We start from the raw sequence: 25,133 nt of genomic DNA on the forward strand, positions 1-25,133 counted from the left end.
ACGATTGCAATATTAAGATTGGCTTCTGGCTGTAGCTGAAGAACTCTGGTATCTCATTCTTGACAATTATTGAAAAGTTTACATAGTAGTGTGGTCTCTGATATTGTGAACCTTAGAGACAATCTCAGACATCATTCTCCAGCATGGCTTATTTGGAAGAAAACTTCTAGAGCAAATGTGTTGATCAGAGTCTGAAACAGGAAAAATCATACAACTTCCTATAGTAGGAAGCACTGCTTTTGATAATCACTGCATTCCAAAAAAAGCAAATGTCACTTGCATAAGCAACTATTAATGACAGAGCAATGAAGTGTTGGACAAAAAAAATTGTGCAAAAAGATTTTACTTTTAACAGTAACTGACCTCAAGGGATAAAATAATGTTCTAAGTAGTTGGATACTGTTGTTTCCAGATACTGCCAAGCAAAGAAATCACATATGGTACTTCTATGATTGTACCTAGTGAATGAAGTTTTTTTTATGTGAACGTAACTGCTCACCAGATTGTACAGTCATTTTTTATAATTTGAATATTCCTGTTCTGACTGGCTTTTCCATGCATTGCTAGTTTTGGAAAACGTACTTTAAATGGGTAGAAAATCGGGAATAATTGAGTTAGTCTTTTTGCCAAGAGTGACAATACCTCTTTCAGGTCTGAGCAATCTGCAGAATTTTCATTTAAAAACTCCAACAAACAAACCAAAACACACCCACCACACCCACACCCACCCACCCCAAAAAAAAAAAAAAAAAACTATAAAACCTCTGTGAGAATATTTGGCTTGTATTCCATCCTGAATCTTGCATTCTACACAGGTTTTCTTGCATGTGGATCAGGGAGGGGGATCACCAGAACATTTTTCAGAGGGTTAAAACTTACATAAAAATATTGCAAATTTTTTCCCCATGCCTAAAATTGTAAGTCTTGATGTCTTTGAGCTCATTCTTGTGAGTTTTTCTATAACTCAGTTTCATTCTAAAATCAGACTTCATTTTGATGAAGAGAATTATTGTGCAGGAGCGTTTATCAAAAATATAAAAGATTCTGAAGCACTCAAACCTTAGAAAATTTCAGCAATCTGAAGTTAAAACTTTACCTTCTTTGCAAAGTAGTTAGACCTTCCTGTTATAATGACTTTTTCATCATTCTGAGTGCTTTAGACCACAATTACTAATGTTTTTGTTTCTGCTTGCAGTCCAGTCTTAGCAGTTGGAGTAAAATCCATTTAGCCCTTTAAGAGATTGAAAAATATTAAAAATGAAATGTATTTTTATTCTTGTGTTGCATCAAAATAACCAGAAATTTAAATGCAGTGTCTAGGCTATGTTTACTGATGATTAAGAACACATTGGATACTTACTTAGGCATCTGCTTCAGTCTTTAGCAGAAGCCTGCAGGCCTGTTTACCCAAGAAAATTTAGAGATATCTATTCCAATATAAATCCCAATAGGAGGACTCGTAATGACAACTGTAAAAAGTGGTTTTGGTATATGTTCTCGGGTAAACAGTTCCTAATGAAGCTTAAGTCTTGTGGTCATCAGGGTGAGAGGCAAAAAAAAGCATTAGTTTGGTATGTTCTTGTGAGAGGAGAGGTTTCACTGAAACACTGCAAAAATGTGACCTTTCTTCTCGCTTCTTTGCTATGCCTCCATTTAGGGACTAGAGATAATTCTGCTTGGTGTAGGAGGAGGGCTGCGTTGCCTTGAATCTTAGAGGCTTTTCAGCAATTTTTGCTGCATTCTACGTTTATATGCACACTCTAAATTTGTGAAATGAACCCCAGAGAACACTTGGCTTTTAAACGTGTAGGAGTCCTTGACTTCTGGCATTCTCCTCTTGATCAGCCTTTTGAAAAAGGCAGTCAGGGTGTTCCTGTTCTAATCCCCACCATGTTCAGGAAAAAAATCAAATTCATCTATTGCTATGTCGCTCTTACTTTGACATTAGTTGAAGCAAGAAGCAGTGTGAAACCTTCCTGCAGTGCAGGCAAGTCACTGCTGAAAATTTGACCATTAAGTAAGATGATACTTATTTAATGTTTATAGTAGCAAAAAGGAGGGAATTAATATATTTCCTACACTGGGAATAGGAACTGTAATCTTACATATTATGCCTGCAAGGTAATATCAGATTAATTAGAGAAGTAGGATTTGTCTGCTGCCAGTCTACTCCACTGCTTGCTACTATCTGAGTGTTGTGCTTGTCCCCTAGGAAAAGATTTCAGGCTTTAAGACTGTGTTATTGTGCTGTCTTTTCTAACACCTGTTAACTGTCAACCTTACAGCGATAATGAAGTTGCAGTTTTCATGTTGGGAGTGTCCGCCTTATCTCTTAATAAGAAAAAAATGCCATGAAAAATACAGTTTCTGTGCTGCTTTGATTTCTTGTTAAAGTTAAAAATAAACACAACTTATATTTAATATAGTCCGTGTCAAATGCAGAAGCTAGGGTCTGATATTTTCAAAACTGAACTTTCACCTGTGCTGCTAATGTGTTTATAGAAGTGTAAGCAAGCTGCACTGAGGGGAGTAGAGTGGGGTTGTTTGGGAACCAAATGGCTTTTCAGAGAGTGCAGAAGCATACATACTGGGAAGATGAGTCACTACCAACAAGTGAGTAAGTAATGCTGCAAACATATTTAACTGTATGCATCAAGGATTTGAATGGCTGATAGTTTTTATTGCAGTGTAAATTTATCCTTATGATGCATGCATAACAATCTTGTATATGAAAACCAAAAATAGCTTAATGCACACAAGGTGTTTGTTTCTTCAGGATTGTCAGTTGATAGTTTCTTCCAGTTTGTACTGAACTCTACTGCTATAACCATCCAAGAAATGGAGCTAATACAGTTATGGTAACTACCATGTTATAATTACTGTGCTAGGAGTGTCCACATTAGTTTGTACAAGATGCTGTCATTACTGTGACATGCCTTTAATTAAATAAACTTGTAATGTTTTAGTAGACACCTAATGCTTTTGGCAAAGTGTTTCCTTTATGCAGCTTTAGGAGTCAGCATTTTAAGATGGTTCCAAATATTTTTAAATGAGATTTTAATTTAGCATCTGTAACTTGAGACAACTTGTTCCAAGGCTGTGCTTCAGTCTAGTGATACTGTGCAGTAGATTTTCTGCTGATAGGATCTGACTCCTGGGATGTCAGTCTGTCAAAAGTCATTTACTTCGGAGGTGTCATTAAACTTTAGAGATGAGAATTTTGTCTGTTGGACTATTCTTTTCATCCAAGTCTATGGAAAGTTTGTAACTATATTCAGTAAAGGGGCCTTCAGAAGGAATAGAAGTAGTTATTCATCAAATTAATGCAATTATCTATACATACAGTGGATCAAAACAACAAAAGTTGCTCATACAAACCTGGCCAGGGTCTTGATCTTGACAACTAGTTGTAGGGTGAGTTCAGATCTGTAGAAAAGATGCTGGCAGTCTTGGGATTGGGGCAGTCATTTTTGCTTATTCAAGGCCTCTCTTCCTTAAACCTACAACTGCTACAGGCTTAGGCTCTCAGCCTACGAAAAATAGCATACAGTGAAGCTTTGCTGCAATGCAAGATCGTGTTCTGGTGACGAGTAGGTTGCTGTACCTGTCTGACTCACCAGATCAGGCTATTAGAGAATTAACCACCTGATAAGGTAGGTTGGAATCTGGCTTCTCAAACATGTCAAAGCAATAGATTAGCTCAAGATGTGGAGCTACATCAGTTGGCACTACCATGACAGTAGCCTGTCCATGGCTGTCTTCACTCCCTTAGTTGTACTGGCACTGGCGCACAGTGGATTCATTGTGCTTTAAACCAGCTCAGACTGGCCAAAACCAGATTGCACAGTTTTTCAGTGTTGTTGCATGAACCAGCTCAACATGATCGGGTGAGTGCTAGTACAAGGAAGGAGTAGGAAGGACAAGTTCAAGGAGGCAGAGAGCATGGAGGTGAGTATAGGATCACATTGAGATAACCTTTTGGCCTGGTTTTGGAACCAGAGCCTATGGAGAAGGTCGATTAGTGAAGTTTTGGATGAAAATAGATGTAAATGGCTAGGACGTGGCTGAGGAAGATGTATTGTGTACTATAAATAGTAAAGCTAAACCCCCAGATCTTTCCCTTTTTGTCACATTGGTTATTTTAAAGTAGCCACTGTTGGGGGAGTAGAAGGCTTTGCTTTGTCATATCAAGGGAACATCTCAAAACTCTCAGTGGCCAAAAGCAGATGCCTATGGAGAAGTATAATGGTCAGGCATGTATGTAGTAGTTTGTCCCTGAAGATTTCTTGCCTTAGAGGCTATACCCTCTTCTGTGAACCAGTCTTGTCTTCTATTAAATGTCTGTAACTTCTAGCATTCACCATTCACAACCTGCTCTGAGTTCCACAACTTATTGTCACAAGAAGTACAGCGATAGGAAAATTATTTTCATTTTATGTTTTTCCTATCTTTCATTGAAAGAAGCAATAACCATGTGATCGCTATTCATGTTTTCTGTGCTATTATTTCTGTAGACCTTTTTCTGTTTCTAGGCTGAGTTGTCCTTCATTCTTACTGCTTTTCTCTGCTTTTTCTTCAGTTGTTGTTCTGTATCATTTGGGTTGGGAGGGTAGTGAGTGGAGGGGCAAAGGTGCACATAAGATGTAAGTATAAATCTGGAGGAACAGATCCAGATACAAATCTGTGACACAGTGGTGTTCTCAAGGTTCTCACTCACAGAGTCTGTTTGGCCCGCTGTATTTTTTAAAGTGGTATGTAATATGTTAGCCTCTGTTCTTCAACAGAGAATGAAAGTGAATGAGAAAGTGGTTATCCTGAGTTGACAGAAGTGCGTATGTGAGAAATGTACTTCTAATATGTCACACTTTGTGATAAAGTTTAGTTTGATTTTTGTTGAATAGCGTAATTAAAATGTATGCAATATAAAGATGCTTTGTGTAAGTACAGTGCTTTCTCTGCAGCCCTCACAACTCTTATTTGTCATAGGTAAATTAGAGGAAGCATGCAAATATATGCTCTTATTCAGGTGGCTGTACTAAAATCTGTCAGTGTTCATGAGAGTCTTATGTTTGAATTTCAGACCTCTCAGAACACAACTTAATTGAAGCTCATCTGAAACTTGCAAGAATGTCACATTTAATACATATTTTGGAAGAGAATTCTGGGTTTTTTTCCTCCCAGTTTCCTAAATATGGATACTTAATTGTGAAGACTGGCAACCAGAAAAAAACAAGTCACCTGTTGGTAGTTACATGATATGGTGTATGTGGGAGCAAAGTGGGGAGAGGGACTGCAGCTGTCTGCCCTTTCTTCGCTGGGAAGTGCCTGCAGAGACACCTCATAACAAGGGGGTAGTTGGAAACAAATATTAATACTTGCCTTATGTACATGCAATCATCAGATATTCAACTTTACATGCTTAGCTTGTGAATCTGTTTTACGTATGTGCCCTGCAGTTAACTCTGCGTAAAAGGTGGCTCTTTGATAGCTTAGTATGATTGTCAAGACTTTAGTTGGTTAGATGTGGTTTTAACATACTGTGTGGTAGAGTAGTCTTAGGAGGAGATAATGGAGAACTAGGAATAGACTATATTTTTTTAAAAAAATTAATTTTCTAAATTACGGAACACAAACTAGACGAAGTGCTTTGAAACTTAACTGAGCTTTTTCTGGGCTTTGAGAGAATCGATATACTCTAGCTATTGGAATGCTGATATAATACTGCCAATTTTTGATAGTTCTGTTTCTTCAGGTTTTCATGCAATTCAATCACAAAGTTAAGGACACTTGTAGAAGTTACTACTCGAACCATAGAATTATTGAGGTTGGAAGAAACCTTTGAGATCATGGAGTCCAACCATTAAAACATTGCTGGCAGCGGTGGGATTCGAACCCACGCCCCCGAAGGGACTGGAGCCTTAATCCAGCGCCTTAGACCGCTCGGCCACACTACCCTGCTGGATGTGTGCGGCACACACTAAATATTCCTAATCTTAAAAGCACCAGCGCTGTGCTTTGTGCCTTCTATTTTCTGCCGAATACAAATTTGGAAGTGGTTCGTTCCTCACTTGCCATCTGTTGCCTGCCAGTTTTTGTCTGGTTTTTAAAATGCTTCCAGAACTTATGCTTTGAGGTTGGGTCTTGGCCTGGTGTGCTAATGCAGACTCCCAGAAATATGTTGAATGGTTGTTCTCAACATAGCTGCAGCTGTCATCATTTACAGTTTTAGTGTTTAGGGAAAAATCAGCTGATGCTGACATTAGATCACAAGCTTGTTTTGATTAAAAAATAATGTTTATTAAAAAGATCATGTCCTGTGTTTGAACTTCATTTCACTTTCTCTCTCCATTTTGATTTCTCACCTCCTACATCTTCACTCTCACTTGTGTTCAGCTTGCTCTTTCAGTTGCTGGGGATTCCTTTCCAGAGGCTGAAATAAATTGCATCTTCAACATGTAAAACATGTTGAAAGAACCCCATCACCTAACAGGAGTTCTGGAAAGCATGTTGCAGTAATTACTTTGTTTGAAAACGCCTGGAAGTGTCTAATGGAAAGCTTTTTAAATAAATAGCTCATCCTCACAGCTTCTGTTTCTGATAAGGTTAAGATAAACTGAGCTTGACCTGTAAAATGATACAAAAGTTTGTGGAATAATTAAATCTTCTAAGAGGTCCGTTGAAGACTATGGTACTAGCCAGTCAGTTTTTGGAGATACAAAATCAGAAATATAGTAGTTGCTATTGCCTACATAGTGCTATCAGGTGCTACAATTATATCTAGATAATGAGTCACAGACAACTAACTATAGTATTTCAGATTCTGAAATGCTGTATTTGATGCTGAATGCTCACTGGTAATGAGCAAGAGACTTTCACAGTTGCCTGTGTGGATGAATGTATGAGCTGAATCTGGATTACAGAGTAGCCAGCCGTTATGTGTGTGTGTGTGATCAGAACTAAACTTCTTACATTTTTTGGTGAATACAAGCAACTGAATCAAGCACGTTTAGTCATAGCTCAACTTAAACCAGAACCAAAATAAAGTAGGTTAAGCAATTTGAGTGTAACATTAACTTCTGAAGTAACATGGTACCACTTTCTTCTTTGATTTCTCTAGTTTCAGATGAAGTCTATCTTGTATGAAACAGTGGGGTTGGGAAATTAATACAATGTAGGTAAAACAAGATTTTATGTGTGGACTTTAGAATGTTAAACATAGCTTTCTGTTTTCACAGAATTACTACAAGGTTTTCAAGTTCCAATAGTAAAGATACCCGGAGACAGATTTTTCCAAGCCAAGGATCTTTGGGTTTAAATACCCAAATCCATCACTCTGGGCTTCTTAAAAAAAAAAAAAAAAATTTCTGATACAGTTGAGTAAAGCTCTGTTTTGAATAAATGTGCCTCAATATTGAGGAAGGATTTAATTGCATATTCTCCTGAGCAGAGGATCATCATCACTGTAAAGTTTGTGTGTATAGTTAATTCCTTACTGCCCATACTAGTGAGTTTTTAAATAGTTTTCTGAAGAACGGGCTTTTTTTCTGTTTACTGGCATGGGATAGTCCCATAATCATCCAGTGAAATAATCAGCCATCTCCTGTAGGAGTTAGTTCTGTAGTATCCAAAAGATTGTAGTGATCTCCATGTTAATTTTCACTCAAGGTAGAGGTATCAATCCTTACCTCTGTTTTGTGTGATGTTCTTTTGTAGTCTTGTGTTTGGGGAAAAAAGGCTGAAAGGCAGAATTTTAAAAGTTGTTCTACTTACTTTTCCCATTCTTCCTCCCAATGCCTACTTTTACAAGTATGCACTGTTAGGACCCCCAACAGCACCTGAAGTTTTATAAGTACAAAAGAAATACGCTCTCCCAACTGAGAGATGTATCTCTTAACATTTCAAAATGTATTGCTGTGAGCAGCAGTCAAAAATACAAAATATAGCTGCAGAGGAGAAAATTCTGAAAGAGTAGAATATGGTTGAAGAAAATTTACAAGGTAGGCAGAATTTTTTCAGGCAAGATCCTACTGGTTTGTTTTTTGGAAACAGCAGTGAGAGCTGTCAACATCCAGGAAATGCTCAAAACAGACAAAATGTGTGACTTATTTTAATTTCTGTGTGAAGATAGACACATGAGAGTTATTTTTAAAACCGTGTGAATCTCCTCAGAGAGCCTTGTTAAAGAATGCATTCCTAGAGTTTTACTCCAGGATGTTTTTGGAAGAACTAAGTATCTTTTCTTAGATTAGCATTTCCTGAATGGAAGATGTCTACAGGTTAAAGTCTGACAGACAAAATAACTTTGGGTTCAACCACTGGAGTCCAGCAGGGTTGGAGGATAGCATCAGAGAAGAAATAAGATTCTGAGGAGAGGAAAATATCACTGGTGACTACTGAGGAAGAAAAAGGAAGAGGAAAGCAAAGGTATAGAATAAGAGAAGGAAGCGAAATGCTGGAAAAGAAATACACTGGAAGTAGTAACAGGGCACAGAGGCTAGAATAAGTGAAACAAAAACATTACTGCGTTGGAAAAAAAGGTGGATAACAGGAAAGAAAATGAGATTAAAAATGTCCTACAAGTGGTGCTTTTTTCTTTCAGGTTGTGAGAAAAGCACCCACTGCTATGAACTTCAGCGTAGAATGTGTGGCATAGTTCTTGATGCTTGAATGAAACTGGGATTACTATATATGTATGCAGAGGCCTAAGTAGGTGATTTTCTATAGCAATGGCTATGCAAATTTCAAATGTGGAGGGTGCCAGGCACCAGCTGTGTGACTTTGCTCTTGATCTGGCATGCATATGAAGTTCATTGTAGAATAAGAACAACTCACGATACACTTGAGAAGCCTTCTCTGCCACTCCACATTTCTCTCATATGTGCGTGTAGAAGACAAGAAAAGTTCACAGGTGCTTGGGGCAGTCAAACCTCATACAAGCCATTTTAGTCTGCAATTTAAACATCACCTTCTGAGTAGTATCTAGGACTGCACACTATCTAGACTCTCTACCAACTGAAACCTGACTGCTCTGAGTTGTGAGGAAAGCTCTTACCACCACCACTGCTTACACAGTTCCTGTTCTTTGTGAACTATAGCATTCCTGGCATATTTCATGTTCTGTCTACTACAAACATAAGTGTGGTTATTTGCATTTTGACATTAAATTTCTATCAATCCCTGAGTGATTTAACTTCATTAGAAGTAAAGCTGTACAACTTGCTTGTTGCTTTTTTTTTTTTTTTAAGTAATTACAAATTTTGTATTTTTCTATTTGGTCAGTTTTAAATCCTTAGATATTTATGAGTTGTTAAAAATAATTTTACGTCTTTGCATTGGTTTATTGTGAATATACTGTTTATTATGTAAAGGCTAAGCTCTACAAAAGGATGTAGCCTGGTTTTAATGAAGTTTTATATCAAAATTCCACTGACTTTAATGGTATAAAAAGGGGAAGTTTAACATGCTTTTTCATTCACACAGTCCTTTAGCATGGACCTTGTTTGTTTGTTTCCCTGTTCTTTCATGTAAAAGGTAGTGGCTTTTACCTAGTCCTTGAAATAATACATGGTGGTTTTTACATCCTAACTAGTTACTTTGGGTCACAAGACTAAAGAAGCATCTGTATTGTCAAGGAGTTTCTTGAACTGACTTGCTAGAACTACTGCAGTACAGCTTGACATTGTTTTTGGCAGCTCTCTCTTTTCTCTGTTACTATGCTTCTTGAATATCAAAGAAAAGAGTGTAAGGCTGCTTTGTATTCCATGCTTTGTGTAGTTATACATCAGTAAAGAAGAACTTACAGTACTATGAAAGTACTTTATATAGATGGAACTATCAATTCTGCCAGCACGTATGTTTGAATAAAATAGGATTATTTAGGGGTAATTAAGAAGCTTGCTTGTACTATCACAAAACAGTAATCCAGTAAAACTTGGACTGATGTATCCTACAGCTTGCATAAAGTATAAGTTAATAATATGAGCCAGCACTGTGCACTTGCAGCCCAGAAAGCCAGCCATATCCTGGGCTACAGCAAGAGAAGTGTGGCCAGCAGGTGCAAGGAGGTGATTCTGCCTCTGTGCTCTGCTCTGGTGAGACCCCACCTGCAGTGCTGCATCCAGCTCTGGAGCCCTCAGCACAGGCAAGACATGGACCTGTTGGAGCGGGTCCAGAGGAAGCCACAAAAATGAGTAGAGGGATGGAACACCTCTCCTATGGAGGCAGGGACACCTTTATTGAGGCCTTTTGATACTTGGGCTTATAAGAAAGATAGGGACAGACTTTCTAGTAGGGCCTGTAGCAATAAGACAAAGGACAATGGTTTTAAACTAGAAAAGGGTAGATTCAGACTAAATATAAGGAAGAATTTTTTACAGTGAGAGTGGTGAGACACCGGAGCAGGTTGCCCAGATAGGTGATGGGTGCCCCATCTCTGGAAACATTCAAGGCCAGGTTGGATGGGGCTCTGAGCAATCTTATCTAGGTGAAGATATCCCTGCTTATTGCAGGTGGGTTGTGCTAGATGTCCCTTGAAGGTCCCTTCCAACCCAAACTGATCTATGATTTTAGAAAGAAAAGCACAGTTGTTCAGTAATGTCTTGGAAATAAATAATAAAAGCTTCATACCCTTTAAACTTTTAGTCTATTCTAATCAAATTGTACTTGATTGACAATAGGCTATTGGAAATCTCAGTATTAGAGATTTGCTTTTATAGAACTCATTACAATTGATGAATGAGATCCAATTTCTCTGGCAAAGTGGCTAAGCAATATAAGCTGCCAAAGTTACTTGAATCGCTTTAAATCTATCTGCCCTTGTATTGCATTACAGCTGCTTTTTTTGTAGTCCTTTGAAATCCACTGCTATTCTAATATGAGTGTAGTCTTTGAAACTTCTATGCAAGCAGTTTCAAATCTTCATTACGTTTTTTTGGCGTACATTGATGGTGTTACCCAAGTTATCTGAAAAGCATAGGCTTGAAGACTTGTTCTGTATCACAAGTTGAATTTTAATGGAGTTCATGAAACATACTGAACATGTAATTAATAAGATCAGGATGAAACTAAACAGCAAAGGGAAAAATTTTAAAGCTTTTCCCTTTAGTTTAATATTAAACAGCAAGAGTGTTAATATTTTGTTTAATAATTAAAATTTTATTCCAGTGTCCATAAGTATTTATGTGAAAGAAGCAACATATTGTTGTATTGAGGTATGCTGCCTATATGATACTAACAAAGACCTGAGGCAATTTGGATAGAGTTGCTCACGTAAGCAAGGCCACAAGCGTCTTTACCTAGTGAACATGAAAATTGATTAGTGTATGTGTAAGGGACTGAGAAGATAGAGTGCATCCAATGTAGACCCATCTGTGGGGCCAAGCCAATGAATGTACGAGAGAAGAGCCTGAAATAGTAGTAATAAAGAGAAACTGAGTTCTTGAGGCAGGAAGGTGCTTTAGGAAGTATCTTAAGCTTAGTAATGGAGGCAAAATGTTTTGTTGATTGAAATAACTCTTACTGAGAATGAATCTATTGTGGTTTAGGTTTGTCTTTTTCCAAAAATCTAAGTCTTTGGTATGTTTCCCTTCCTTCATAGGGATTGGACAAAGGTTACTTTCGTGTGAGAAGGAATATGCTTTCAGAAAGTAATGATTCAGCAACATACTTTCCTGTACCTTATGACCTGCCACCAGAACAGTATGGAAGCAAAGGTAAGGTGTGACTTCCGAAGAAAAGTAGGTGTATTATATATAGAGCAAAGTAATTTGAGTAGCTGAGTCATCTGAATCCTGCTATGTTCCAAAGCTTTATTTTGTGGCATGACTGCACTTGAGATTGTATCAGTCCCACGTTCTGCTTGCGGCTTCAAAGGAAGCAACTACAGAGTATTTTGGTTGTAACTTTATTGTTGTTTAAGTTTTAAATCAACAACCTAAATATTTTTTCCTTCCTCTTCTGGGATTCTTGTATGAATTAGGAAAATAGATAGTCTTTATAAAAATGCTTTTCTGCAGAACTAATGGGGGCAGGAGTGTTGAAAGAGGAATGTTTGGAAGAGAGCAGGTGTGAGTTAAAAACAGTCCTCTGGAAGTGGGGTGTGAAAGAAATACCATAGAGCAAATGTGAAAGAATAGCTGCAAGTCAGAAGAGAGAAGAGCTGGTTTTGGTCCATTCTATATTTCATAGTTTCAGACTTTGTTTTCTTGAAGATCTGTATTGGAATCCTCCTTGGAGGGATGGAAGGGATATATTTCCTAACACTTGAAGAGATTGACAAAATTGCAACCTTCTCCATTTCTGTCTCTAGAACATGCAAATCAGAAAGGTGATAAGTAAGTCCTGCTATGGGGTGATGATGGCTCAAAAACCTAAAAATACAATGAGAATAATGTTGATGCACGTCTGCAATATTTAAGAAGAGTGAATTTTTATATTTTTATTCTTAAAATTAATACAAAAAAGATTGGAACTGACTTACTTTTTTGAGAAACCATGACCTAAAAAAAGATATCATCTACAGCAAAGCTTGAAATAAGAGAGTAACAAAGAGTTCAGGAAAAATAGCAGTGCTTATTGGAACTCAAATATTTTTGTAGATTTTTGAACTAATGAATGATGTGGGGAGAAAGAATGTTTAAAAGCTAAGAAGTAAATAGATTTACACAGTCTTACACAGTAAATAAAAGTAAAGATGCGTCATTTCAGGGTGAATTAAATCCCCCAGCAGGATCAGAGCTTGGCAGCGTGATGCTTTCTGTAGTTGAGGAAAGAATGCTTCAGCAGCATCCTCTTGATCAGGCAGCCTGTAGTAAACACCAACCATGAGGTTTCCTTTGTTGGCTTGACCTCTGATTTTTCACCCATAAACTCTTAACATGTTCATCGCTGTTTTTCAAACACAGCTCTGTACAGTCAATCTACTTTCTTTTACATAGAGGGCAAACACACATTCCCCCCCACTTTCTTCCTTGCCCGTCCCTTCTGAACAGTTTATAGCCATCGATTGCAGTGCTCCACTCATGTGGTTCATCCCACCCAGCTTCAGTGATACCAGTCAGATCACAGCTTTCTAGCTGCACAGTGGCTTCCAGCTCCCGTTTGTTAGCGTGCTGTGTGTATTGGTATAGAGGCACTTTAGCTTGGCTGTTGACCACGTCACCTTTTTGGAGGAATAAGTCCTAATTCCTGTGCAGCGTTTCACAGGTGTTTCATTTTAGTTCCTAATGCATCAGCAGCCCCTGACTCTTCTGTGTTGCTCAAAATGCCATCCCCTTCCACCACTTAGTCTAGATTAAAGCCCTACTTTATAAGTCTGGCCAGCTTGTTTGCAAGGAGGCTCTTGTCCCAGTTGGTCAAATGAATGCAATCAGCTCCCAACAAACCTGGCTTCTCACCGGTAGATCTGTGATCAGAAAAGCCAAAACTTTGAGTATGGCACCAGCTACACAGCCAGGCATTCACCTGTTCAATATGATGCGTGTTACCTTTGTAACTTGAAAAGACGGGTTTTCTGCTTTAAGAGCTTAGTACCTACCATTTAGGAATTCTTTTAGGTATTTCAGTTTTCCCAGAGAAAAATTACTGGCGCTGTAGAAATGATAATACAATCTATTATATTCTTTTATTTAGTGTAAAACATGCTGTCCATGTAAGTACTATTAATGTTTTGGGGGGAAGAATATACTACAAATAACTGTTTTACTCTGGGACACGTATGCACATGCACAGTCCACTTGTTAGCCAATCCTTTAACTGTTTTTTTTTTTAAGGCTTTTCTGTAAGGTCATAAATTTTTGGAAATTTTAAAACAAAATATGAAAAATCATTATCCATGTGTATTCTCAAATGTGTTACGTATACTGTCTTGTTCAAAAATGTAGTTGTGTAATTTATATTCTTGTTTTGATTCTTGCATTTAACCTACTGTGTCAGTGAGTTTTATACATATTTCAACTAAATATAAAGATTTTCTTTCCAAATCACTTTTTTTCACAGAAAGCTGATTTCTGTATAGAGCTCGTTTGTCTGTAGTTTAGCTTCTGGGTCTCAGCTTTCTCCCGTGATATGAACAGATGTCAGAATTCAAGTTGGCTAGGCTTTGGCAATGGGAGCAAAGTCAGCTGCCTGTGCCTTTTCACATCTCTTTCCTGAGTATTCTATTTCAGTTCCTCAGACTCCTGGTGAAAAAAATGTTTAAAGAATTCCCATGTTATGGGATGGACTCAGAAAATATGTCCTTAACAATACATTTATCAACTCCCAAAGTCTCTGAAGAGTGATATAAATAGATTTATTTTAATGAAGTCTTGAGAAGCAGAAATGCCAGTAATTATCCTTTCCATAAAGAAACCATATTGACTGATCCCTATAATTGAAGGAGAAAAGGCTCTGGGGGATTTCCATGAACTCAGATTCTCTAACCATGGGAAAAGAAAGTACGCATCACTTTCATACAATCAGAAAAATCCTATCAGGAGCAGGAAGGAGGAGAAGCAGGCAGAATAGTGAACGGATGGTCAGGAGTAGGGCCGTACATTTGCCTTGTAAACTTCTAAGTAGAAGATAGGTATACCAAAATACATTGGGGTTTTTCTGTACTTATTAAATATAATGTAATAATATAATTTAAATTAATTGCAGATATTCTTTGTTATTCTGTCAAAATGGCTATCATATTAATTGATGTTTATCAGACGGGGCTGGACTTCCAGTGTAAAAACTGTTACAGTGAAGTAAATGCATCTTGAAAAGCAATAAAATACACCTCAGGACATAAAATGATAAACTCATCAGTAAATGATGTAAATCATCTGTCTGGTTTCAGCCATAATAATTCATGAGGTTGATCCACAGTCTTTTAAAGTCCATTAAGTTCAATAGTAATGAAATAATTTGGTCCCTGTCCTAATTTCCTCTCACCCCATATGACAGGGAGGGAAAAAATACAGAAGACTCGTCCACCTTTTCCTGGTTTTCATTATTAGTCAGTAGGTTTCATTCTAAAACTCAAGTTTTGGCAAAACAGAAAAATCGGATCTCGTGGAGAAACAGTCATGAAGACCTTCTTCCTCCTCTCCTTCCAAAGATTTGTAAAGTGTATAAATTGAGATCTTTGTGAGGCAGGTAACTTCTTGGGTTTGCACTGTTTTTCTCTCCCAGAGAGATGGATTATCCTTCACTGAAACATAATCATGGACTAAGCAGTAGTCACTGAAGGATGTATTGATGTGCTTTAAGATGTCACTGGTAAGGTAATTATGATATATCACCTCTGTGACATATAACATACTTAAATTTTCCCCATTGCTTTCATTTAGTTTTCAGCTGTATTTCAAACTTGCACAGATCCACATTTTACAATACGTGGACAGGTAAACTCCAGCTCTTTGTGCCAACCAGAGTCATTTGATCTTCCTGAAAGGAACAAATAATCAAATTTAACTGGGTGTCAAACCATAGCTGGTGGCAGCATAGTCACTTCAAGTTGAGATGAGGACTTCGTAAGATTTCTGTGAGAGAAATCATACCAGAAATATTTTTATGTCAAGTAGCTTGTTTTAACTACACAGGATGATTTGAAAACAAAACAAAAAACCCAAACAAACAAAAAAAGCCACCAACAAACCACACTATAATGCTTGAAAAAAATATTTTTGGACCTAAAAATTGTCAGAAAGTAATGATTATGTGATTGATTAGCTCAATAAATCAATGAGTCTGTTTCCATGTATTGTAAACCATATTGTTGTTGTATTATAAGAAAAAAAAGCAGATAAAGTTTACATGTCTTTAACTTTCTAGTCACATTTAAGTGTGATTAGAATTCTGCTTAATTGGCTCTGTTTTCTGATTTTTAGGGAAACCTCAGCAGGTGAAACATTTTTGAAATATCTCTCTGCATTATTATTCTGACAGATTTCAGCTGTATTAATCTCATGCACTTGTTACAGAACTCTCTTTCAGTGCTACTGAAAAGGGGATGAGCTAAAAATATATTTATCAGCAGTTCTTTGAGTTGTGACTCGGTTAAAATGCAAGAATTTATATAAGCTTTTTCTGAGCTCTGAGTTCAAAATGCTCTGGAACTGCTTAAACCATCCCGAAGAGAACCCCATAAAGTAGGGGGATAAGTAATTTCTGATAAAGTTACTTATTCAATTTTCTCTTCAGCCTATGTATTTAATCAAGGAAAGAAACTGGCTGTTCAATTGACTAATAATGTACAGAAATTATATGTATATACAAGAAAATAAGACAGGTTCCAGCTCAGTTCAGATTAATGTAAAATTAGAGTGAAACTACACAGTATTCTCTATATATGCCAATTATATGAATTGCATTGGTTATTTTGCTCTTTGTTGAAGATTTCTTTCCTGAGCCATTCGAGTAATTTGTAAAAACATATTAAAATGTATTTCATTATTTTCTATCAGGAAAATCTACTTTACATTTGGTAACTGGGGGCTAAAGCTGTCAAATCTCATGCTGAAAGAATGTTGGGCAAATGAGATGGAAATTTGCTTTAATGCAAATTGAAGCATTGTGGAGAAATGAACAGTCCACTTAACAATTCATTAGTTCTTTAGCTGAGGTTTTCAATCTCTGACAGCTGTGATTTGCATTTTCTTAAGGATGCACAAAAGGATCTGTAAGATGTCTCACAAGGAACAGTTCTCTCCCTGCTCACTGTTCAATGCTGCATTGCCACACTTTATGTGGAAGAGCAAATTGACCTTTTCCTTGTAACTTCTGATATTCGGTGCTTGATATTTTGTCTAGTTTTCAATGAATGGAAATTGGGAGTATGGTGAAATTACATTTGGTAAATATTTGTAGCGATTTTGGAAAACTAGTAACATTTAATCTCCTTTATTACACATCAACTGCTATTGTGTTGGATAAAAACAAAAAAAGCTTCATGGCGTATTTGCCTCCAGCACTCGTAGGTTTAGGTACTTGTGTTTATCCTATTATTTAAAGGATGGGGATAATTTACATTTATCCTGCCTTGTGTTAGTGACAGTGCCTAAAAAAAAGAGATCAGTGTTTTGTCCAGCTAAGCTAGAGAAATCTTTTATGAATCCTTTATTACTCTGAGCTCCCTTACAGGTACCTGCTGTATCCTCAGGTCAGATAAGTTCTGGGAAAATATCACTGTACATGGTCTCTACCTTTCTCCCACCTTTGTTTTTTGTCCAAAGTTATAGAATTCTCCGCTTTCTCTGTCAAGTCATTAAAAATATTTTTGAAGTTAAGAAGGAAGACTTCTGGGGAAGTCATTCAAATTTTTCCATTACCTCCTTTTTTTTTTTTATTTATATTGCATAACTACATGCAGCCTGGGTACTTTCTAGAGTTTGAAAGAAGTCGACTGCTAGCACCCTTTATGAATTTTTAGAGATTTTCCCAGTTCTCTTAGTATGCTTAATGTTGTACAAACTCTAAGAGAACATCCATTCTTACGAGAAGATGACAAGTGAAAGCTAGTCCTGTTTCTAGTGATAGTAATATATTAAATAGAAAACATTTCACTTACTTAACACTCAGAGCAATGGCAAATGTAAATCTGAATATGTTTAGAAGTTTTCAGTTTTTTCAAGCGTCAAGTGTACATTGTCATTGTAGGTCATGTACCGGTGCAGGTGGCAGGGAACAGGGGCTGGAACCAATCTCAGTCTGTGTTGGCATCCATTTCATTCCTAGGTGGAACCAGAAGCATTATTATCAGCTGGTAAACCTGCAATTTGAAATTGAAGCTCTCTTAAGACAGCTTGACACCAGATGCTTTCCCAGATGGCCTTCCAGAGTCCAAGTGTAACATTTGAGTACACAGCAAAGCCTGTTTTTCTTCAAGCTTTTTATAATGACCGTGAAGAAATTAACACTTCATATGAGGGAAAACTTGAGTTGCAGAGTCATCATTTAATTTGTTCACTTCTATGTGTTGTTTTTAATAGGCATAGAGACTGGAAGACCAGAAGAAGCCACTGGGTTGTCTGATCTGATTTGCCACATGGTAGTAGGCAATTTCTTTGAGCTCAAAGCTTGTGTTTGGTTAAGAGGAATCCTCCAAAATACGCTTCAGATCATTAGTTGAGAGCATCATCATGAGACGGTAGATTCACCAGATGGTCAATATTTTGCTTCAATAGTTGGTCAACCCAAGAATTTAAAAAAGCACTCTATTTTGGTTATTCTTTTTCAAGATAGATGTGTGATGCCCAGTCTAGTTGTTGAACTTACATATGATTTCATCCATCTTGTGCAGAGTGCAGTATTTGTAGTTGAAGTCTGAGGAAATGTAACAATATGTCATCTTAATGGATCAGGGTTAAGGTTGCACAGAGAACTTTTACTTGGGCATTTTTCCTTTAGGCTATTTCTTCCTCGTTTTTTCAAATTACCAGTACAACACAGTTTTATTGTGCATGATATACATAGCTTGCATCTTTCTATTGCTGCAGGGAATAACACGCACGTTTTACATCTGGCAGTTTTAAAATAAAGATTAAGATCATTCCTACTCCAAAGTGACAAAGGACCTCATTAATTTTTAGCAGATAACATTTGTTGTGTGCAACATGTACATTATGAATTCTTTGCAAATTGCTGATTTGAGCAATTGCAGTTGTTGACCTCCAGCAGTCAGCTGAACAGCAGAAGGCTGTATGTGGGCAGCAGATGTATATGCAGGGCAAAACATCTGAAGCATTTTTTAAAAATAAAATTATCTGGTAGCTGACAGTACTACTTAATATCTTGACGGATAAACTCTATAGGTACAACAATCTCCTGAACTCCTCTGTTGTTAATGAACAGATTCAGGCTGTAATAACAAAAAAAGATATGACAAAACGGAATGTATAAATGATACCTAGATAAAAGAAAACTATAGACCAGCAATATAATCTGAGAGTTCCTCGGAAGGAAAACAGAAAATGATCCAGTCTGGTATTTGGGAGACATGCACACAACAGCAAATCTTACTTAGCAAGATACCTTTATAAATAAAATTTATTATTGCCTTTGATAATACTTAAATTTTTATTTCCCTCTAGAATCTTTTAGATAAGTACTGCTATTTTATTGCATAATATTACCTTCTCACTGATCTCCATTGACACATCTCAGTTGCAATGTTGCTATTACCTCTTACCAATACAAGTTGACCTGATCCTCTCCTGAAAGCACTGTATTTCATTTAAAGTGCTTGAGGACTGATTCCCCTACCACTTTTGTTCATCTTATTGAGAAGTTTCTTAAAACAGACTTACATTACATAGAGATACAGCCCTAGGGGGTTTTTTTGTACCTTTGCATGGGAAAAGGTACAAGCTGCTTGCTGTAGTTGAGGAATATCACTTAATTTGTGATTTAGATATTACACAGTTTAATGGCTGAGGAGATCATCTGCTGTATGGGAGGAACTTGAAACTTTAATACATAAGTACGTCCAGGGGTTTTTTTAGAACCACTCAGGAAAGGCCTTGGAGAAGTGCAAAGGACTTCTTTCTCATCACATCATCACTTTGAGAAACAAAGAAAATCCTTCTTATAAACTGCAGTACTGGGTTTTGTTTTCTTTTTTATTTGTTTTTTTTTTTTCCACAATGGGTGTTCGTTGTCCTGGCCTTCAGGAATTATTCCTTGGTTTGTGAATATTATTGTAAATCCCACATCTGTACCCTGTCTGCCTTTCCTCCTTCTTGAGATCTTTCAGGTATGATTTTTGCATTGAGAGGAACAAGATGAGTTCCTTTTTCAATACCATACTCATCTAAAGGGAGGGGAGAAAAGAGACTGAAGTAGAGCGTGCACCTTCTGCAAATGCTGAAAGGGAGAACTTTGCAGCCTCATGCAGTAGGGAGGAAGTTTGCTGCATTAGAATGTATATGTAGAATGACTTGAACTCTGGTTATTTGTGAGTAACCTTTCTATATATGTGAACACTTACTACTTCAAAGCTACATTTTTTCAGTTGGAGGACTCATGAAATATTGTGAAAGATAATGTAAAAATCCAGTCTCTTTATTTAGAAATCACTCAGGAATAGCTCTCATCCAGATCTCTACTCACGCTGCAGAAGACACTTGTATTTTCAGCTGTAGGAAGAGGATCACAAAGATACTTTAATTGTATTTTATACTTTATTATTCATTTGCATGTTCCTGTAATTCACAGACTTTTCTGGGTTTGGCTATACATACCATACTGCCATCTGTCACACTTAGGAGAACATGAAGTTTTGAGATGGCTTGCTGGCATGTTTTTGATCTACACCATATACTGCTTTTGTAAAATGTTATTTTTTTTAATTTGCAAAATAACCTCCTTGTACCATTGTCAGCTCATGATTTCATGTTCTGTAACATGATCTGAAAATATGGGGGATTCTTTGAGAGATTAATCATGTGAACTTGAAAAATCTGGTCTTGTTCTCTAGAGCTTCTATCTTTAAATGAAATGTGATAGTCTATTCAGTTGTGAGAGAATCTTCAAAAGTCTGCCTGAGTATAACTGAAATATCGCTTTGTCTGAGATTTCGGATAATCTTAAAGTTGCAGTGGAGTAGGAATGGCCACGTTCATTTTACTGTGTGCTAACTAGAGCTAGAGTTCTGCTGCTTGTAAATCAGGCAAGAAGGAATCAGTGGTACTGGGTCACTAGATAACACTAATTCTGGTAAGGTGTAGTTGAGACAAAATTAGGGTACCAGAAATGAAGAACTGAACTTGAAAGGTGTGGAAGGTAGGTATGTTGAGCACGCTTTAAAAATATATATGTAGTGGGGCTCCAAATAGGGAACAGTTAACCTTTTTTTTTTTTTTTTTTTTCACAGAAGATCTAAGGATTTAACTTTCAAAAGTTGGGCAATCATTTTAGTGTGCAACAGTAAGCAGCTACAGGCATACAGTATTTGTACACAGTCATTGTCTTTCTCTTGCTATAGCTCCTATTAAAAGTGATAATTTTAAATTAGATCTGACATTTTAAAAATAACTGATTTTGCTTCAGCAGTAGTGTTACATATAGTTTATTAAAATAGTACCAGGTGTTTTATAAAACCAACAGCATCCCATTAATAGAACAAAGTTCCAAATACATTAACAGCTACCTTAAGAAAATTTTATTAAGATAGCCACAATAGAAGAAAACTAAAATAGGTATTGAAGCTTCTCAGAGTGCTTTAAGGGGTGCCTGAAGTTATTTCTGTACATCTGAGTCTTCCACTGCCTGTATGTTTTGCTGACTTAAACAGTAACTGCAGATGGTAGCAAAGATGCATAATGTACTCCAAGTGACAGATTCCAGTGCTTGAGTGGGACTGGATTTATTCTGATGGCATAGGTAGAGGTCAGTGATCAAATCTGAATGTATACTTGAAATCCTCGATGCTTTTTCCAACACTTGCTTTATTCTGTACCCGTTCTTGTAACTGTTAAAGTTTACTGTGTAGTAAGGTATTCACCTAAAATGCGAAAGGTACATACACATGGCTGTCAAGCAGGAGACTGACAAAAGAAGCTAAGGGAAGTAATGGTGCTACTTTCAAAAAAAAAAAAAAAAAAAGAGAGATCACTCAAAGCCTAGATACCCTGCAGTTGACCCAGAAACGTAGAGATGTATTTTAGCAGTGCGCTGAATGAAGTGGTATAGTTTCTTCTTGTTTCCAATGCCTTTTATTTTTTCGTGCTTGGAAATCACCTCTTCACTGTAACCAAAAGCTAGCCAACTGCTGCTTCCACCTAGAAGCTATATCATGATTTAAAATCAGGGGAAGACATGGATGTTTGCTTTTACTTCCCTCTTACAAAAACATTATGTGAAAGTTGGTATTTATTGTACAGGCAGTTCTTTCTCTGGTGATCACATTCTCGTGATTTGTAACATCCCAGTCAGTCTTCATAAACTCTAAACATAAAATCTTTTTTTCAAGTCAAGCAGATTCAGCTTTGTTGTAACTTAAAGCATTTTCCATTACTCTTACTACTGTAAATAGATACTTTTGTAAAATATTTGCATATCTGGGATATGTTGCACTTCAACATACAGAACTACAGTACTAGAATTAAAGGCACACTCATAATAAGTAGTAATGTGTACTTGGTAGGAATGCTCTCCCTGCCCCATGTTTAATTGGCGTGGTACTTGTCACAGTGTGCTGTTGTGTAATTTATACATCCCTTCATACCTGCTTCTGTCACTTTCTTATTCTCTTCTTGCTGCAGTAATTCTCACTTCATATATTGTGAGAGCTGGCTTTGGATCCTGTAAATGTGTAAATTGGACAACTGTAATAACAATCAACAGCTTATCTAAAATTTCAGTTGATAAACATGTAGCACTCTTCTTTAGCAAGTATACATATACATCATGTAGATGAGTAGCTTGGTTTTGATAAAAGAACTACTCTCATCATCCTCAGTACAATTCAGTTTAATCTATGCATTGTACAGATGAATGTCACCGTCTTCCTTCAGGGCTCATTTTGTAGATGGAGAAAAGAAGCAGGCTAGATTTATAGAAACTTCTTATTTGACAAAAATCACTGGAAGGATTGAAGGAGTTTTCTCTGTATTTCAGTAGGAGTAGCCTGAAAGAAGTATGATAATAGCTTGACTTCATAGACCAGCTGTTTTTCTGCATGTGTGTGGTAGGAGGAAGAGCCTCGAGCAGGTTGCAGAGCTAGCAGTTGGGTCCTTCTGCATTGCCGTTTCTCCTTCCCGGGAGTGGGAACAGCTTCTGTATTCTGAGAAGTGGAGGGAGGGAACTGTCTGCTGCAAACCTGTTGCTCATCTAAAGATGCAATGTTTGGAGAAGTGAGGTGTGAACTTGAACATTTCAGAGCTTAGTCAGTGTCATTATTAGATACTGAATTCTTACTGTCCCTTTGGAAAAATACTAATATGTTACAGCACTTATTTATAATTCCATTGGGTTAAGAGATACACAGCACAAAACTTGCTGCCTATGGGCCAAACCAAATTTGGCTGCATCATTGTCCTTGTATACTGTCTGAAATACAATTCTTTCACAGCTGGTGGGGAGTATGTTGGGTTATGATGATTATATTTAAAATAATACTTGGTGGGAAAGCAGAGTCTTTTGAAAACAAAATCTTGCCATTTTAAAAAATAGCTGAATAAAAATTTTCATTAAAATAAAATTGCACATAGGATTATGTGAAAATTAGTGCAAATTTTGACCTTCCTCTAAAGGGAGGGGAGGAAGAGGATCAAAATTTTACACTTAACTGAATTTGTCATGAGCATGTTTCTGTTTTGGTTTACAGATCAACCATGGATTTGGAATATTCCTTACACTGACGCTCCTGATATACATGGAAATATGTGGGTTCCATCGTGAATGTTTCCAGGATTCTGTGATGTTTCACTTATTGACACTGAGCCTGCTGTGCTATTTGCAAGACTGCTTATTTCTGGTTTTTAAGCTATAATGGCTAATCTGTAGTTGAGAGAAACATTAAAATGTTGATAATGGGGACGTTCTTGGAGAATCTATAACCACATTATGATAAACGAACCTGCATTTTTAAATATCTTTTTATATGCTTTTTTCTTCCTGTGGTTCCAATATGCTTTTCAAGATTAAAGCAAGTGTAGACTGTAATTGGAAACTCTCTCTGCATTTTTAGCTATAATTAATTTAAAATCTACTGTTCTGTGAGACTGTCCGTTGGCCCCAGTAGCTGGAATAAACATTATTGTATGTAAAATTTAAACAAAAATAAAGTCAGTCTTGTTTATATATCCTTTGTTTCATCATCTTCTAAGTGTGTACATTTCAAATTCCATTCAAACTTTGCTTTGCAATTATCATTTCTAATGCAAGCTCTAATATTTACTGTTTTGGCTTCTTGTCAGTTATTTCCTAATCCTCTATTATTTTTCTCCTTGCAGACACCCAAATACTGTCCAAAACACTAAATTGAAGTGGATTGGCTTGGGTGCTGAAAAGTAATCTTAAATAGTGCTGTGGGATGCATGAACAGCTGGTGCTGCAGCCTGGAAATCTTGTAGTATAGTGTGGTACTTCATTCAGAATTCCCTCTGGATCCCAAATAATCTGACTGGGTAGCTGTTCCAGTGTTGCCTCATTCATTTTGCAGTCGTTCCCCATGTCCTGGCATCTGCCTAATGAGGAGGTTTTGTTTTCCTATAGTGTCACAGACCAGTCCATAGAGAGATTCTGTGAAGTACTGCTGCTTTTTCATCTTTGGTATCTTTTCCCTGTTGTTCTACCCTCTCCAGTTACATTCACGTTCTCTGTTGCAGTTACCAGATGATATTTCAAATCAGAACGGTTATGGCTTTGAGTTATTGTTGGGGAAATTATTGTACAATAATCTCTTATTCAAAAGATAAATGAAGCTAGCCAGTGGGATAGCTTTGCCTATAACAGGAATTTTACACTCGCTCTTCACAGCAAATACCGGGAACTTAGGTTTTTAGGTTGCTCATTTCTTAGCTTGTGTTGGCAATTTAGAGGCCAAGTGATCATTATTGTTGCTCTGTCTGGTTTTGAGAACTTTGCAATAATGTGAGCTGAGTAGAAGTCGGAGTGCTGCTGGGATGTCCACAGAACAGGTAGGGAGATTACTCTCTGCTTTCACCTTCCCTTGATTCTGTGTGCAGAACCTTTATTGTTTGTTACATGCGGAAACTGCTCGATTCTGTCCCTGATGAGCCTGAAAAGACAGGGAACAGGGAAGGTAACATGAAAATGAAGCAGTGTGCTCTAAAAACTGAGGTAACTTCATAGCTGTTATACTTTTTTATCAGAGTATTCTCATTTTAATTATTTTCATTCTGTGAGAATTAGAGAAGTTCTAAGTAGGAAGATGTCTTCATGTGAGGAAAGATTTAAGAATTCTAGAAGGTCAGCTAACAATTAATGGACATTTAGCCTTAATTTGTGAAGAATGTGATTTATTAATGTCACATATATGAGTATTTCTATTTTTGTCATAGAGTTTGACCAGCTCTGAGCCATTCCTGGTTAAATTCCAGCTGGAATTTTTCAGTTTCCAGGAACTTGGCATGATTTAACTTCAGCTCTCCAGGGCTCAGATTAGTGCAGTGTCAGAAGATCATTTCAAAGTCCGTCGGTGG

The 25,133-nt window shown here is 37.0% G+C and overlaps 1 protein-coding gene and 1 non-coding gene across 2 annotated transcripts in view; one reads left to right on the plus strand and one right to left on the minus strand.

Moving 5' to 3' along the window:
- Positions 1–23,769, plus strand: part of TDP1 (tyrosyl-DNA phosphodiesterase 1) — a 49,880-nt gene extending 26,111 nt beyond the window's left edge. Inside the window, exons 15-16 of the mRNA XM_042791195.1 lie at positions 11,597–11,711; positions 23,294–23,769. Coding sequence (XP_042647129.1) covers positions 11,597–11,711; positions 23,294–23,367 — 189 coding nt within the window. The 3' untranslated portion in view covers positions 23,368–23,769. The remainder of the gene's footprint in view (positions 1–11,596; positions 11,712–23,293) is intronic.
- On the minus strand, positions 5,873–5,954 carry TRNAL-AAG. Its single transcript has one exon. It is a non-coding gene; the product is annotated as a tRNA-Leu (tRNA).
- Positions 23,770–25,133: the final 1,364 nt, after the last annotated feature.

The sequence above is a fragment of the Tyto alba genome, unplaced genomic scaffold (genome assembly GCF_018691265.1).
Source record: "Tyto alba isolate M040663 unplaced genomic scaffold, T.alba_DEE_v4.0 Super-Scaffold_18, whole genome shotgun sequence".
Classification (NCBI taxonomy): domain Eukaryota; kingdom Metazoa; phylum Chordata; class Aves; order Strigiformes; family Tytonidae; genus Tyto; species Tyto alba.